Source organism: Muscardinus avellanarius, assembly GCF_963383645.1.
Source record: "Muscardinus avellanarius genome assembly, chromosome: 4".
Lineage (NCBI taxonomy): Eukaryota > Metazoa > Chordata > Mammalia > Rodentia > Gliridae > Muscardinus > Muscardinus avellanarius.
Window position 1 is genome coordinate 11,505,211 of NC_137789.1, and position 16,154 is coordinate 11,521,364.

A 16,154-nucleotide genomic window follows, 5' to 3' on the forward strand; every position below is an offset into this window, starting at 1 on the left:
CATCCTACCTCTGAGCTATAGCTCCATCCCTATTTTTTTTTAACAGATTCTCACTAAGTTGCCGAGGGTCTTGCTAAGTTGCTAAGGCTCACCTTGAACTTGTGATCCTCCTGTTTCAGCCTCCCTAGTTGTGGGTTTACAGAGGTGTGACACAATGCCCAGCTGATTCTATGGTTTTTAAAAGTTGCAAGTTTTATTAAACTACCAATGAATTCCTGATAAAAAATCAAAGTCAATTTGAATTATCTTTTATATCCATTGAGGTTTCATTATGTATAAGAATTACCCTCCAACTTTGTTTGTGAGCTTTACCTTTAATTACTTTTATACCAACTCTATTGATTTTGGTCGGTATGAAGATTACACTAGCCTTATAAACTGAGTTGTTCTTTATTTTCCATGCTCTGGAAGAGATAAAAGATTAAATTTATTTATTTATTTCGTACTTGCTTGTAGAATACTCTGACGAAGCTATCCAGGGCTTGTTGATTCCCTTATGGAAAGACTTTTTATTACATTTGTTCAATTTACATTTGTTCAATTTTTTTCCTTTCTTCTTAATTCAGCTGTGGCAAATACATCTTTTCAAAACTATATCAATTCATTTAAAAATCTGATTAGCATTAAAGTTCATAGTGTATTTTTATTACCTATTGATTTTTTAATATCTTTAATTACCCAATTCCCTATCCTTAATGTTGCGTATTTGTACCTTTTCCCTCTATTTAGCGAGTAGAAAGTGTTTCTGTTTTATTCGTCTTCAGAGAGCAAATGACTTTATTAATCTTCTCTATCATTATGTATTTTATTTCATTACTTGTTGCTCCTATTTCATTATTTTCCTTCCTTCTACATATTTAGACCATAAAGTTGAATGGCTAGCACATTTATTTGCAACCCTTTTTTTAGGGAAGCATTTTGACTATAAATCCCTCTCTAAGGACTACTGAGTTTTAATATGTGGTCTTGATTACATTGCAGTCATGAACTATGTTTACATGATGACAGTTCTTTGAAATTTGCTGAGGTTTGCCTCAGGTCCTATTGTACGATACAATTTTACAGTTTTAAATGTATACCTTCAAAGAATTTGTATTATCTAATTGCTAGAAACTGTTTCATTTCAAGGTTCTTTTTTCTATTTTTTTATTGGTGCATAGTAGTCATACATCTTAATGAATTAAAAGACTTCTGGAGACATACATGCACACATGGCCCAATTAGCCCTTACCCAGTTCCCACCCCATTCCCTCCTGGTCACTCCTACCCATGCTTGGCTTAGTGATTGACTTTAATATGTTTGTTTAGTACATCATGTGCTTTAGAGAGTTTCCCTCTTCCCCCCCTCCCATCCCCTCAGTTAGGTCACCTTATTTGCTCCTCTGTAGGATCTCCTTTTTCATCTAGAGTTCCTCCTGTTACCCATTTCTCCTTAGTTTTCGCATATTAGAGAAAGCATGTGATATCTTCTTTTTTGTGACTTACTAATCTCACTTAATTACAGGAGCTATTGAAGTTGTCTTTGCCTTTGATTATCTTTTTATCTGCTTGATATATTAACTGCTGAAAAATAATATTAAAATAGGCTGCTGCAATGATTGAATTATAAATGATTACATAAATTCATATCATATTTTAATTGTATTTTGAGGCTGCATTATAGATGTGTTCAAGTTCAAATTTTTTACATCATCCTGATGAATTAAACACTTTTTGGAATTAAATGTTGTATCATTTAGTGACCCTGTTCATTACTAGTAATGCATTTTTTTTCTTTCATTTGGTATTTGTACAACAAAACCAATTTTATTTTGTTTTGAATTTCAAACTTTTTATATCTGTTATATTTTAAGAGCATCTCTTACAGATAACACGTAGGTTATGTATCTAACCTGAAAATCATTCTTATCACTAGTGAGTCACCCCCTGTATGTGAATCTTCTAATTTTCAGAATCTGTCTATTAGCATTCTGACTCTGACATGCACAGGCACAATTGTACTTACATTTAAGCTGAGTGGAGGTCTGGGTTTCTTTAATCTGTAACTTTTTGCCTTTATAAAAGCTGCAAAAATTATTTCTTCCAAAAAATTACACTGTCCTTAATCTTTTGAGTCCAATAGCATGTATGTTAGGCCTTGTAAATATATAATATGTGTGTGTGTGTGTGTGTGTGTGTGTGTGTGTGTGTGTGCTTTTATTGGTGCATTATTACCTCACATGAGCTTTCTCCTGCCCCCCCCCACTCCTATCATTCCCTCCTGTGGTAGGCCTTTAAATATTGCCACGCAGAATGGGCTTGTGCTATTGATATAATTTTAGGTTTCCTGACTCTAACCTGCCTCCTACCTTTTCTGTGATTAGCATAATCCACTGCATGTTTTCATTTCATGTGTTATGGTTTTCAATTCTTGGATTTTTTTGTGTGTGTGTATGTTTTTTTCTATCTCTCCACTCATATCCTATCTTTTCATTCATTATTATAATACTTACCTTTATATCACTGAGTAGAGTTATCAGAGCTGCTATAATTTTTGCCTGTTAATTCCAAAATCTGGGTCAGATCAGAATGTGTGTTTGTTGATTATCTTTCCTCTTGAGGATGGGCCACATTGGTGAATGCTATGTGGGTCACCTATGAATAATCTTGCATTCTCTGGGAATCTACATTCTCTTACATCCTCGTACTCTCTGTGATTTTTCTTTTGTCCTGTTTCATTTTGACAGGTGATTAACTTGGTTGGAGTTAAATGAAAATCTTTGGCCTTTGGACTTCATTTCAAATCTCAGTTCAGTTATTGTATCCTTCCCTCAATCGCTTGCTATACCCTGTGCATGTGTGATACAGGGGAAAGTTTATACATGGATTTCAAGTTCCATCTCACCGGTTCTCTTTTCTCTAGGATCACTCACTTACAGCCAGTTAGAGTTCTTTGCTTCTTTTGAGCACCTGGGATTTATTTTGAAGTTTTGGCTACCTTACACTCTACAAACTATGACCTCCCCTCAAATGAAAATAAAGAATTCATGTGATGCTACCCCTTCCCTCTATTTGTCCACTCCAAGAGCATGCTGCTTTCCTTTCAGGAGAGCTATGTGACGAGGGGACAAAGCTTAAAGTTGGAAGCCCAATTTAAGAGTCTAGCAAAGAGATTCTGGTGCCTAGTAATAAAATAATGGAAATGAAGATCAAAAGAAGTAGAGAAATAGGACATCTCTTCTTGAGTCGCAAACAAGACTTCAGTTCTACCAAAGCACAGCAGAGGACTCCAGGAATGCCTTTCCCACTGCTCTTCCCCTTCCTCCACCTGATCCCAGGCTGTAAAAGCTCAACACATCGGCCACTGATGAAGGAAGATAAGGGAGAGTCATAAAAAGGAAGCCCAGTAAATCTCAGGTTTCTAGTCCAAGTTCTGACCTAAACCTGAGGAGGAAGAAACTTCAAGTTGATCAGAGTGGTCAAAAAAAGGCCTCTCTGAAGGGTGACATTTGACTGGAGAACTGAATAAAGGCATGGCTTTGTGAATATGCTAGAAAACCTCATATTGCTACATTAGGATGTGTGTGTGTGTGTGTGTGTGTGTGTGTGTGTGTGTGTGTGTGTTGATTAGGGATTGAATTCAGGGGCATTCTACCTCCAAGCTATATACCCAGCACTCTTTTATTTATTATTTTGATTACTCAAAATAACATTTATTTGATTATTATTTGATATTATTTTAATATTCTGGTATATTATTATTACTTAATATGAATATTATCAATTATTTGATTATTTATTAATATTCACTAAGTTTTTGAGGGTCTCACTGAGTGATTGAGACTGGCTACAAATTTGCAATTCTCCTGTCTCAGCCTCCCAAGTACTGAGATTATTACCATGTGCCACCATGTCTAGCTTAAGATTTGTCGTTGACATTTGATATACTTACTTTCTTACGTTTTCCTTTTTGCCTCTACACATGTGTTGCTTTAACCACCTGACCAAGATCTTTTGGACATTCTGTTTCAGGTCATGGCCCAAGTAGTGCTATTCATGTGTATGAACACAGCTGGGATATTCATCAGTTACCTGTCGGATCGGGCCCAGCGCCAAGCCTTCCTGGAGACCCGGAGGTGTGTGGAGGCCAGGCTGCGTCTGGAGACAGAGAACCAGAGACAGGTACCAACTGGCGGGGCTGTGTGTCCTGGCATCTCCCAGATAGTCTCACAGTCACATGTACTTTTTCTTTTCCACCCAAACACATCTTAACATGAAAGTGCTCTCTTAGAGTTTGTGTCATGGGATCCCAGAATCTAAAATAGTTATGTTAGATTTACATGTCAAAGCAAGTTGGTCTTATTCTCTCCATTCCACTAATTGACCCCCTCAAGAAATAAAAAAATTGTAGGCATGAAGTTTTTCTGACACCTTTGACTGACATCTATGTTAATGAAGAAGGTCATGTTTCCTAACTATCCTCTACATTCTCATCTGTTACCTCCTCCTTTGAAATTATAACTTATTACAGATAGAAATTTTCACTGCATAGGAATTTATACAGTAAACTCTTAAAAGAACACACATTTCTAAAGAAATTATTTTTTCTTGAAGAACTGGGGATGGAACCCAAGAGTATTCTACCTCCAAGTGACACTCCCCAGTCCTATTTTTTTTTATTTTAAAGTAGGGTCTCACTAAGTTGTGGAGGGCCTCACTAAGTAGCTGAGGCTGGCCACAATTCTGTGATCATCTTGTCTCAGCCTCCCAAGTACTGGGATTACAAGTGAGCACCACCACATCTGACTCACAAGAAATATTTTACAAAATAAATTTCATGGACTTAATGCCTATCCCAGAATACAGAATAGAGTAGGCTAAGGAGGTTGGATATGGATGGGGTAGAAGCAATGAGCTCCTGTTCTAGGAGTTTGAAATGAAGGAAGGTCTTGGACATCTTGGCTAGGTAGATGCTTTAGACACTTAAACAATACTTTTGTTTTCAAATGATACGTTTCTTCAAAATTAAATGAGCTTTCAAAGAATCGAAAACATGTTCCTATTAAAGCTATTCATATGTTCAAAATCCCTGCACGTAATTACTTCTGAAAATAATTATTAAAGAAATATATCAAAGATGTGTTGGAAATTGGTTTTAGAATCAACACGTCTACTAAGTTTACATGTTTGTGGGAATTCTATGCATAAGAAGTATATTCGTTCTACTATACTGGGCTCTATTTCTTTACATAATGTATTACTTATGTACTCTGACACACTTGTTGTTTTAAACTATGGGAAATGGTGGTTTAAGAAATTACAAACAAAAAAAGAAAATAAAAGAAATTACAACAAAAGACCTCTAAAAGGGTCCACATTCCCTTCACAATTCATTTGATCAAATAATTAGGAAAACATGGATTTATGAAGTGATTGAATCCAGGCCTGTGTGATATTGGAGGAGGCAGACAGGTTGAACTTAACTTTCTAATACTTGCCTTCCACCAACATATAATATCACCAAGGGCATAGAGAAGACTTACAGAACTCACACATCCTACGTTGACGTCATAGAATTCAGAATAGGAAATTTCTAAGTTAATGACTAAAGCAATTATAGAGCTTCATTAATAGTTTTATTGTAGTTTCTCTGAATAGCTCTTGAAATAATTAGGAAAAGAACTTCAAGGAAGAAAGCACTTTGTACAATAAATGTGAGTATCTCCCAGGACTGTGTGTTATGTTCTGGGACAAAACAGAGCAGTTGCCAGACTGGTACGTCACTCTCTTCATGGGACTTGTGCCAGTTCAGAGAATGCTACCCTATTAATAATTGATTCGGCTCTTCTTGATGCTCTATCACAACAGGAGCTGCATTGTGGGTGATTTGTCTGGGAAGCCTCTTCTGCAGCACTTATGAAATTTTGGAGAATCTGAAAATGATGGCCTTATCACTTCCATGAGTCTTTTTTTTTTTTCGTTTTCAATGTTACAATTTGGGTGTCTCAGAATGATAGTGATCCAGTAATGTAACACAGTGGAAGCATCTTCCACTATCTTATTTTAAAGTTGGTAGAAGGAGGAATAAAAGAATAGCTTGGAGATGAGAACGAGAGACAACTCGCCCGTGGTAAAAGGGCACTAGGCTTTGCATCAGTTCTCTTACTACCTGGTTGGTCCAGCTAAGCCAACTGATTCTGAGCCTCAGTTCCACGCATGAGCAAAGGCTTCCTCTTCAGCCCTGTACTTGCCTCAAAGGAGATAATGCATATAAAGCAGTACAGAACTCTAAGTCAGCCTCATCATTTTCATGGATAAAAGACAAGAAAAGACTGTATTTTGATGCTACGTTCTTTGTTGTGAAAATTAAGGAAAATCCACTCGAGCTTTCTGTAGTTCAAAATCCTCTAAAGGTTTCTGATCAAGTATTTCTGTCAAGTTAGTGGCCTCCTTCCTCTAGTCTCTAAGACAGCTAGCTCTGTATCACTTTGTACTGAAGTTATATTCCATGGACATCTGATTCCCGCTGCTGGTTCCCTTTACCCCTGAGAACCCCCTCAGGGGCAGATGGGCAGTGTGGTGTTGTAGAGAAAACAGAGACTTCCAAATAAGGCTGCCCAGGATTTGAAATCTTTGCTTAGTTACTATTTTAGTGAGCCTGAGCGAGGTCTGAGTCTTTGTTTCTCTGTCCGTAGCAAGAGGATAATAATACCCTGCCTGGAAATTCTCCTTAATGGTTGGAAATATTGTGTGCCAATGTCTTTGCTGCTCAGTGAAGAGTTTCTATTAGCATCATTGTGCCTAATTATGTATATGATTCAGCCAACATAGCTCAGGCCCAAGAGGGCTCATTTGAGAAAACATTATAAATTGGCTTGTCTCTGCTGAAATAACCTAGGGTTATTTATATGGAGGTAAACCAGAATGGTGATTCTCCTTAGGTACACAGCAATCAGAGCTCATCATGAGAATCCATCCCTCCACATGATAGTTTTAAATATCATGTGTTATTGGCAAATTCATCTCCATTTATCTCTTATTGGAGATAATTATACTGCTATAACTGTTACAAATTCTACGCCCTGTGAAGGAGTCCCTATAGAGGCCTAAATGACAGTAAATGCTTTTCTTTAGATAATTATCCCAAAGGATATTTATAGTATTTTTTTCAATTATAAATGTGGGAACAAATAGGTCACATTCCACAGAAATGCTCGCGTTTTCTGGGAATTTTCAAGCACTGGCTTTTTCTCATAGTAGGATACAAAAGAAACATGTAAAAAATGACTTGTTTGATCCTGAATCAACTTGTTTAATGAAGGTCTTTTATGCATAGGGAGCTCTGCTTGGCACTGGGTCTATCATAGTGACTAGCAATCAGTTCCTGATTTGTGGAGTTTTATCAAGTATGGAAGAGAAAGAGCTTCTTTTTAGATATCTTGAAATTGCACACATGGACCTTGGTGTCAACGAATAAGCAAATGTGAAAACATTTTGCTCAATGTCTCTTCAAAACATTTTAAACTAAACTTTAACTAAGCTCCTTGTAGGTGACACTCAACTTTATAACACCCCACCTTCTTTCCAAAGTAGCTGGCACACCACCAAGCAGAAATTATCAAATGAGCCGATATGCTGACACTTTTAGATAGTCGGCTGTGAGAGGTTGAGCATGAGCACATATTGTCCTCTTCCCTTAGGAAGGCAAAAACCACTTCCTTCCCTTTCCTCCTTTTTTTAAATGTTATCACCAACTGCAACTAATGTGAAGCATAGAATCATATCCTATCTGTTCTCTTGGTCTCCATTATCTCTCCCTCTAATCTATTCTCCATCCCAAAGTCCTGGCCTGGTTCAGTGCCAGTGCCATGAAGGATTAAAAGAAAATTTTTCCATTACTAGAAGAATAAAGTACAATAACACTTACTGTGTTTCCTGGCTGTGGGAACTTAGATAAATTGCTCCCCTCTGGAGACCTTGATTCTGTGGGTATAGCATGTGCATAATGAAGATGCAAAGGGTTGAGGTGTGGATCAAAAATGGACATTTCCTAGCCTATGAGAGATAATTTTTCCAGGCATATCAAAGAAGATGCTCTTTGATGACATCGACAATGATGACATTGTTATCACGCATCACAGCAGGATAGGCCTCCCATGACCATGATCAAACATGACTCTCTTGTTCAAGCTGTGTCTGAGCCACCAGTTCACACCAATGTTGGGCTAACCCCCATGTGTGGCCCCAAAAGCCTTCCAGGACCTAACGCTCTCTTTTCTCCCCAGGTTTTTTCTTAGCATCTTCTTCTCACTTTGCACCTAATGACCATGAGCACCCTCCATGCTATTTCATCACTCTGTGCCCTGTGGTTCTTTAAGCCTGGAAAGCCTACCCTCCTCCTACAGTGCTTCTACTCTTCTGCTCCAGCATCTCTTCCCCACAAAGCTGATTCTAATCCACAAGTAGAGGTGTAATGTTTCTCTTAAGTCTTCATCAGACCAGGAGAGTTCACACTATTAGAGAATGTGTTACACTTTCTGAAATTCACTAATCTACATTTTTCATGCTCCATGACCACTAAAAACTAGTTATACTAAAATGTAATTAATCTGATTCTCTGGCATTTATCTAGCACAGGGACTGAAAAATGAGATCTTCTGATTAATATTCACTTAACTGAGTTATGTTGAACTTAAATGTTGGCTCCTGGCTCTATTTCTACCTACAGGAATATTAAAATAACTCTTCTTCACAAAAATAAAGAGACCTGTGCCCATCATGCCACATTAAAAATTTGGTTGCAGGAAAATCTCTTATATGATTCAGGAGACACTGGGACAAGCTGAATGTGCCTCTTAAATAGACCTGCTGGGGGAATTTTCCATCTGGAAACTATATCTTGGAACATCTCTCTTTGGGGAGTTAGATTCTAATTATTGTGGTTTGTGTAATCCCATTTCTCCTCCCAAATGATCCAAATGGCCCATATTTGTTTTAAATATTAAAGTGAATTAATTGTTTTTCTTTTAGCTTTGAGAATTTCATAACCCTCCTTATGATAATCATGGCATTTCGAAGTATCTCAGAAGCTCTAGGGGCACTGGCATAAAGTTTAGGATGACACCATATGTTACAGCAGCAGGGAGATTATTTTTAAATACAGCAGATGTTTTAGCTTTATTAAAGCAATTTGATTTAACTTAAATATCTTTTTTAGACAATAGTGGTGTGAACTAGTGATTCGGACAATAGATTGGATGAGAAAGTTGGGTTTCCTGCTGAGTTCTGAGTTAGCTGTTTTGATTTATACTGGTGCCTTATAGCATCTTGTGAGATGGTTTTTTAAACTATGGATGCTGTTAACTAGTAAGGCAGAGCTTTGTAATTCATTCATTCATTCATTCATTCATTTATTCATTCATCTATTCATGGAAGAATCATGGATAACCTAAAAGTGACAACACTTCAGAATATTTTTTCCTTCTACAGACCAACTAGAGGGATCTTTTCACTATATCTCTGAAACCTCTTCAGCCTCCTGCCAGCTAGCTATTTTTCTGTTGTCCTCCATCTTTTACATTTGAAGCCACCCATAGGCCATCCATACATCTCAGCCTTTTCTGTTTATTAACACATCTCAAATTCATTATTCTTTAGTTTATACTAGAATTTTCACTGTTTCCTACACATTCCATGTAACCCATTGAGCATGTTTTCCTCCCTACCTAGTCTGACCTCCTTTTTATCCTTCCATCTTAACGATCCTTCAAAGCTCAGCTCAAATGTCATCTCTGCCACATAACCCCTCTTTGGGCCTCCCACTGTGACGTCCATGAGTGTTTCATTTGTACACTTCTTTATGGAGTTAATCTCTCTACATATTCTGCTAGCCCTTGCCTTATTTTGTTTCTATGCTATAAATTCTTTGAGATGGAATTGACGTTTCATTTGTGTTCCTCACAATATCTGTGATTCTAGAAGATGAAAAGCAAACTAGGAAGAAAATTGGGGACACTAGACATATAGTGGATATGATTAATTGGGTTTTCCAAATATCTTTTCACCCACAAATATTCAAGAACAAAAAGATTTGGAAAATGCTCTTCCTGTGGCAGAGTTTTACAGGGCGATTTCCCATCCATTGTTGATTATCTTAACTCTTCATTCAACTTTTTTCATTATTATTTTTGAGGTACCAATTGTGTCCTGACAGGCCCTCAAATGGCATGCTTCTATTGCTATCTTTGCATGGGATGCCCTATTCTCTTATCTGTCTATATTTGTGAGATAGTTGAGTAGAATAGAAAGACTAGGAGTCATACAATCACTGCTCTGTCCAATATGTTAGCCATTAACCCACATAGACATTGAGCATCTAAATTAAAATGAGCAGTGAATGTAAAGCAACACACACAAGATCTCAGAAGAATGGGAACAAATCTACCATTTGATCCAGCAATACCACTTCTCGGTATCTACCCAAAAGAAAAGAAACCAAACTCCCAAACTAATGCATGTGTATCTATGTTCATAGCTGCACAATTCACCATAGCCAAACTATGGAACCAGCCAAGATGTCCATCAACAGATGAATGGATTACAAAACTGTGGGATATGTACACAATGGAATTTTACTCAGCCATCAAAAAAAAAAAAAACTCAATTACATCATTTTCAGGGAAATGGATGGAACTGGAGGACATTATGCTAAGTGAGATTAGTCAGTCACAAAAAATAAGAAATCAGATGCTTTCCCTAATATGTGAGAGTTAGGGAGAAATGGGTCATAGGAGGAACCCTTGAAAGAGGAAATCCTATAGAGGAGCAAACAAGACAACCTAAAGGAGGAGAAAGGAGGGGGGAAGAGGAAAATCTCTAAAACACACAATGTACTTAAACATATCAAAGTCAATCACTAAGCCAAGCAAGGGAAGGAGGGACGGGGAAGGAATGGGGTGGGAATTGGGTAGGGGTCAAATCAGCGATGTGTACATGTTTGTACACACAAGTTTTTTTTATCTCAATATGATGTTTGAATATAATGCACCAATAAAAAAATTTAAAAGGAAAATAATAAATTAAAAAAAGATTTTGGAGACAATATAAAAAGGGGGATATAAATAATCTCATTAATAATCCTTTACCTACTCACTCTTCATTAATTACATATCAAACTCTGCTATTAAAATGAATTTCAACTCTAAATTTTAACAGAGGCACTGAGGATTTCTAAATCCCACATGTGTCTCTCATTGCATTTTTGTTGGGTAGCACTGTCGTAGATGTTTGTCTCATTCTATTTCTAACTTGCTGGGATGACTGAACAAGTCATTGCACCACTATCTGTGTGAGTTTCATCTCTCAATTGGAAATGATAATTCTTGCCCTAACCCATGGGTGTGTTTTGAGAGTCAAATAACATAATGCCTGAAAAACGTGTTATTTAAACTGTAAGAAACTCTACAAATGGTAGGGCTATTTCTGTAAAATATCTCGCCAATCCGATGCTCAGATGTCCCTCCTTTAAGTAGCCTCCTCCAGTGTTTCCAGCCATAAGTTGTTTCTTTTGCTTTGGCACTTGGACATTTTTAGTTAAGAGAGATCTTTATCATTCTGCCTTGTATGAGGACCAGCACCAGGTTCCTTCTGTTTGCCTGGAAAGTGCAAACCAGTGAGCAGAGTCCCAACGTGAATGGCCTTTGATCTTTCTGTGTCTCTGAAGGACCATGTTTACTCCACGTGAAAGCCACCACCAATTCCTGTATCCCATCTGCCTGCCTGGCTCTTTGCAATCTTTCCAGTGCATTAGTTGCATTTTCTTGGATGGTGGAGAGAGTGGCAGCTTTGGGTATCTAGAGTCCATATTTCATATTAGGATAGATTTTTTTTCTGAAAAATAAATAAATAAATGTATGATAGTTTCACCTAAAAAAAAAAAAGAAAAACATATCCTCTGATAAGAAAGAAAGCAAAAAAGAAATATTGAAATGTTATCTTTAAGTCATCAAAAGCTTGGTATCAGACAAATGAAACTGTTATGTTAGATTATCATTGTTAATTTTGGATAAATTGCTATAATACTAGATGTCAACCAGTAAGCCAAGCATGGGAAGGAAGGATGGGGAGGGAACGGGGTGGAGATCGGGTTGGGGCTAACTGGGTGATGTGTGCATGTATGTCTGCAAAAGTTTTTTTTTTTAATCCCATTATGATGTATGAATACAGTGCACCAATAAAAAAAATTTTAAATAAAATAAAATGTTTGGCACCTAAAAAAAAAGAAAAAAAGAACAAACTTGGATGCCTAGTTGATGCCTAGTTCTAACTCCATATCTAGGTGACCTTAAGTATACTATTTAAGCTCTCTGAACGTTCAACCCTTCACCTGCCAAGGATGAAAGACCCTTCATCTCAAGGCTGTTTTGAGGAAACTGTGTGTGTGTGTGTGTGTGTGTGTGTGTGTGTGTGTGTGTATGTGTGTGTGTGTGTGTGTGTGTATAAATCACCTGCCTCACTGACTGGTATAGCAAGGCCTTGATGAATGAGTGTTTGGGGGAGTCATAGTTGATCCTTCAACTACTGCACGGCCCAGGTCCCTCCTGAGTGTCACAGCAGAAGACACTTGATTCTATTGACTACAATTTCCTTCTTGCTATTGGTGCTTTTATTCATATTTGGCATCGACAAGCAGCACTGATTTTAAACATTCCCCCAGATTCAAAGAGAGGCCAGCACCCTGTGTTCATTTGCATACAGTTAACATTTCCAGAGGCAGTTGAAAAGAGAAGGAAGAAATCAATCACTACTGCAGCCCTCAGCACCTTTGATCCAGCCTGGAGAAGCTGAGGGGCAGCCGGCAAGCCGCATGGGGGCTTTTTAGCTCATAAATGTGTGCTGAGAATTTTGATTAAAGGAGCTGGAGCTGGAAGCTGAAGTCCAGCTAGAAAATGTTGAAGGGAAGGCAGGCTCCTCTGTGACCTTGATTCAACTAAAGTCACATTTTAAAATTGGTAGAACAGAGCAGAAGAAAAATAGGTATTTTTTAAATGACCCAGGCCTGAAATCATGTATTTTATCTGAATTTGCATAAACCCCACCCAAAGTAGGTCAGTCATAAAAAGGGGGAAGAGAATCTAACGGCACTTTCAGAATAAGCTTGATACAAAACCATTTTAGAATTGGTTTGCTTTATCCAACTGTTTTGTGAATACCTTGCCCAGACTTCATTTGAAAGCATTGTTTTTAAAATAAAACTCTGGTATTTTCCTGTGTTCATCTTATGTTTATTTTCTTTTCCTCTTCTTAGTTTTTAAATTGGTGCATTACAGTCATACATCTTAATGGAGTACAAGATGGTAAAGGCATACATGCACACATCCTTCATTGAGCCCTTTCCCAATTCCCACCCCCTTCCCTTCCTTTTTCCTTCTTCTCATATTTGGCTTAGTGATTGGCTTTTAAACAAAAACCTGTTTTCTTTTCATACTTCTATGTTGTTATTTACACCATACTCAGCTAAATTTGGTTATAGCAATGGCAAGACAACCAACATAAACAGATTTGGAAACAAGCTTTGCTGCCTCGTGGTAAAAGAGGACACAACTGATGGAGCAGATGTGTGTGATGGGGGAGGTAGGGTGACTGGAAAAGAGCACCCAGCATCGGAAAGCCTCACTCAGTGGAACAAGCGAGTGAATCCGTTATGTGGGCGGCTACTGCGACACAATGCCATTCTGTAAATCACTCGTGAAAATCTATAAATTTTAAGTTGATCTTTTAAAAACATGGAAACTGTTCTTGATTAACAATTGGGATCCACAAAGTTGGGACAGACGAAAAATTCTTTTCTCAAGGCAAAAATGAAACCTGGTAGAGTGTGAAATCATCGTTTCCTTCTTGTTTATTGAGCAGGCCTTGATCTTTCCCTCACCAAAGCTTTCCTTCCTCTAGGATTTCCTATATTACTGAGGAATATCACTTGTTCACCAGTTCTTCAAGACACTACTATTCACCACCACCCTTCCTAAAGTCCTGTTACAATCATGAACAACTGGTTCTCCTTCCTGGTGATCTTTTGTTTTCTCCCTTACCTTTCTGACTTTCTCCCTTCTCTATTTATCTTCTGTGTCACTGTAACAGCCCCTAGGTCCTCCCAACTTTATCTCCCTGCTATAGCTGATCAATCCTTTTGAAATCTAAATCTACTCACTTTATCTCTATGACTAGCATAGTAGATTAAATTGTGCCCCCCTTAAACTCATGTCTATTCAAATCTCACAAAGTTTTTCTTTGGAAATAGGTCTTTACTGATGTATTCAAGTTAAAATGAACTCATAGTATGTTAGGGCGGGCCCTCATTTAATATGATGCCTGACCTTATTAACACAGAGAATCTCAGAGACAGAGGAAGACAAAACACAAGGAGAACACTGTATGATGACAGAGGTTGAAATGGGGACAGCACACCTACAGGGGCTGCTGGAAGAAGTCAGGAGCGTGACAGTGTCCAGGAGAGTTTCTCCATCCGAACCCCCAGAAAAACAACTACCCTAAGGCTATGATTTGAATGTGGTTTGTCCCCTCTGAAACTCACATTGAAATTTAACCTCCATTATACAATGTTAAGAGGTAGGACCAGGTGGAACACTTGAAAGGTGATCCATTCATGACTCTGCCTTCATGAATGGATTAATGAATTTGTGTCATTAATGATTAATGAGTTTTTCTCAGTAGTGGGTCTGCTGTACATTTGTCCAAGTTCGTTACCAACTTCCTGCCTTTTGGATGCCCAGTTCCGCCTTGGGACTCGCACAAATATCATTACCAGATACAGCACCTCAACTTTGACCTGACCATGAGTCAAAGCAAACTCCATTCCTCATAATTTAAATGGTCAGTGATACTGTGTTATTAGCAACAGAAAATGGACTAACACTTTGATGTAAGGCTTCTGACTTCCAGAATTATGAGATAACAAATTTCTATTGTTTAAAGACACCAAATTTTGTAGTCACTTGTGGCAATGCCAGGAAACCAACACAAATTCCCACTGAAATATGATCTCTTGGTGACCTCTCTCCACCTGAGACATTGCTTGGATGGAATGAACCAGGACAAGCGTTTAGAGAGCATTTACCATGTGTGGGGAGCCATACTATGTACTTTGCATAAATTATGTAATCCTCAGAGAAACCGTACAAGGTAGACTGTACCTTTGTCTCTATGATGTAGACGAGGAAACAAAAAACCAGAGACACTAAATAACAGAGAGTAAGTTGCAGAGCTATTTACATAACAACTAGTAAGTATTCAGACCTACAGAGGCTTGTTCCAGAGTGTGTATACCAAATGAAATCTTCTCCCAACCCATGCGGCATCATATGCCCTCCCTCCCTCCCTTCATTCAGAGGGCACTGGCCCTCTCCTAACCGAAGACCCTCTGTGAGTCTCAAATAACAGGAAACTCCAGTCAACTTGGTCTTGGCAGTAAGGAGAACAGCTCACCTCATGTTACAAACTACCCAGGACCATCACACAGTTGTCACAGAGGCCTGTGATATGGTGGATGGGAATGCACATAGAGATGGGGGAAATCGGATGGATGGTTTAATGTAGGGCAAAGAAACAGTGAAGTACTTAAAGAAGCTACCCAGGGAAGTAGGCACAGAGGCTCAGAGGGGTCTTTTCCTATTAAGGCTTCTCCAAAAGGATTCCATCCCAAATCTTACGACTGGTCTGGACTTAATCAGAAACTTACTCTTGCCTTTCTCGCGGGATGCAAGGGTATGCTCTTGGGGTTTTTCTCTACCAAAGTTTCTATTTTCATCCTAACCTACACACAAAGTGCAAGAAACTGCTTATAATGACAGAAGGTAACTTTCCGAGGTGGACAGTGTTCCTCCCTGACCAGCTTTGTATCTGCATGGGTTCCATTGCTAGGAAGCTTCTGCCACAGCTTGGTCCAGGAAACATCCGGTGCACTTGATTGACTTTGCTTCATTGTTGAAGACTCAGCTAAGGCACTGAAATCCAACCAAGATTCTATACTAATGGACATCTCCCCCCTCAGAGCCTTCTTCAGAGTGTGCATAATGGTGACAAATGAAGTATCACTATCCAATTAGGTTACTGCCCTTAGAATGCACACTGTGCTCAAGCCCTAAGTTAGGTGCCAG

At 38.3% G+C, this 16,154-nt stretch overlaps 1 protein-coding gene across 3 annotated transcripts in view; it reads left to right on the plus strand.

The window, feature by feature from the left end:
• ADCY8 (adenylate cyclase 8) overlaps positions 1-16,154 on the plus strand; it is a gene marked incomplete at both ends in the record, with an annotated part of 223,274 nt that overhangs the window by 46,106 nt on the left and 161,014 nt on the right. For all 3 annotated transcript variants that reach the window (XM_080695322.1, XM_080695323.1, XM_080695324.1), the window contains one exon: positions 4,012-4,161. In XM_080695322.1, the coding sequence (XP_080551448.1) occupies positions 4,012-4,161 (150 nt within the window). The remainder of the gene's footprint in view (positions 1-4,011; positions 4,162-16,154) is intronic.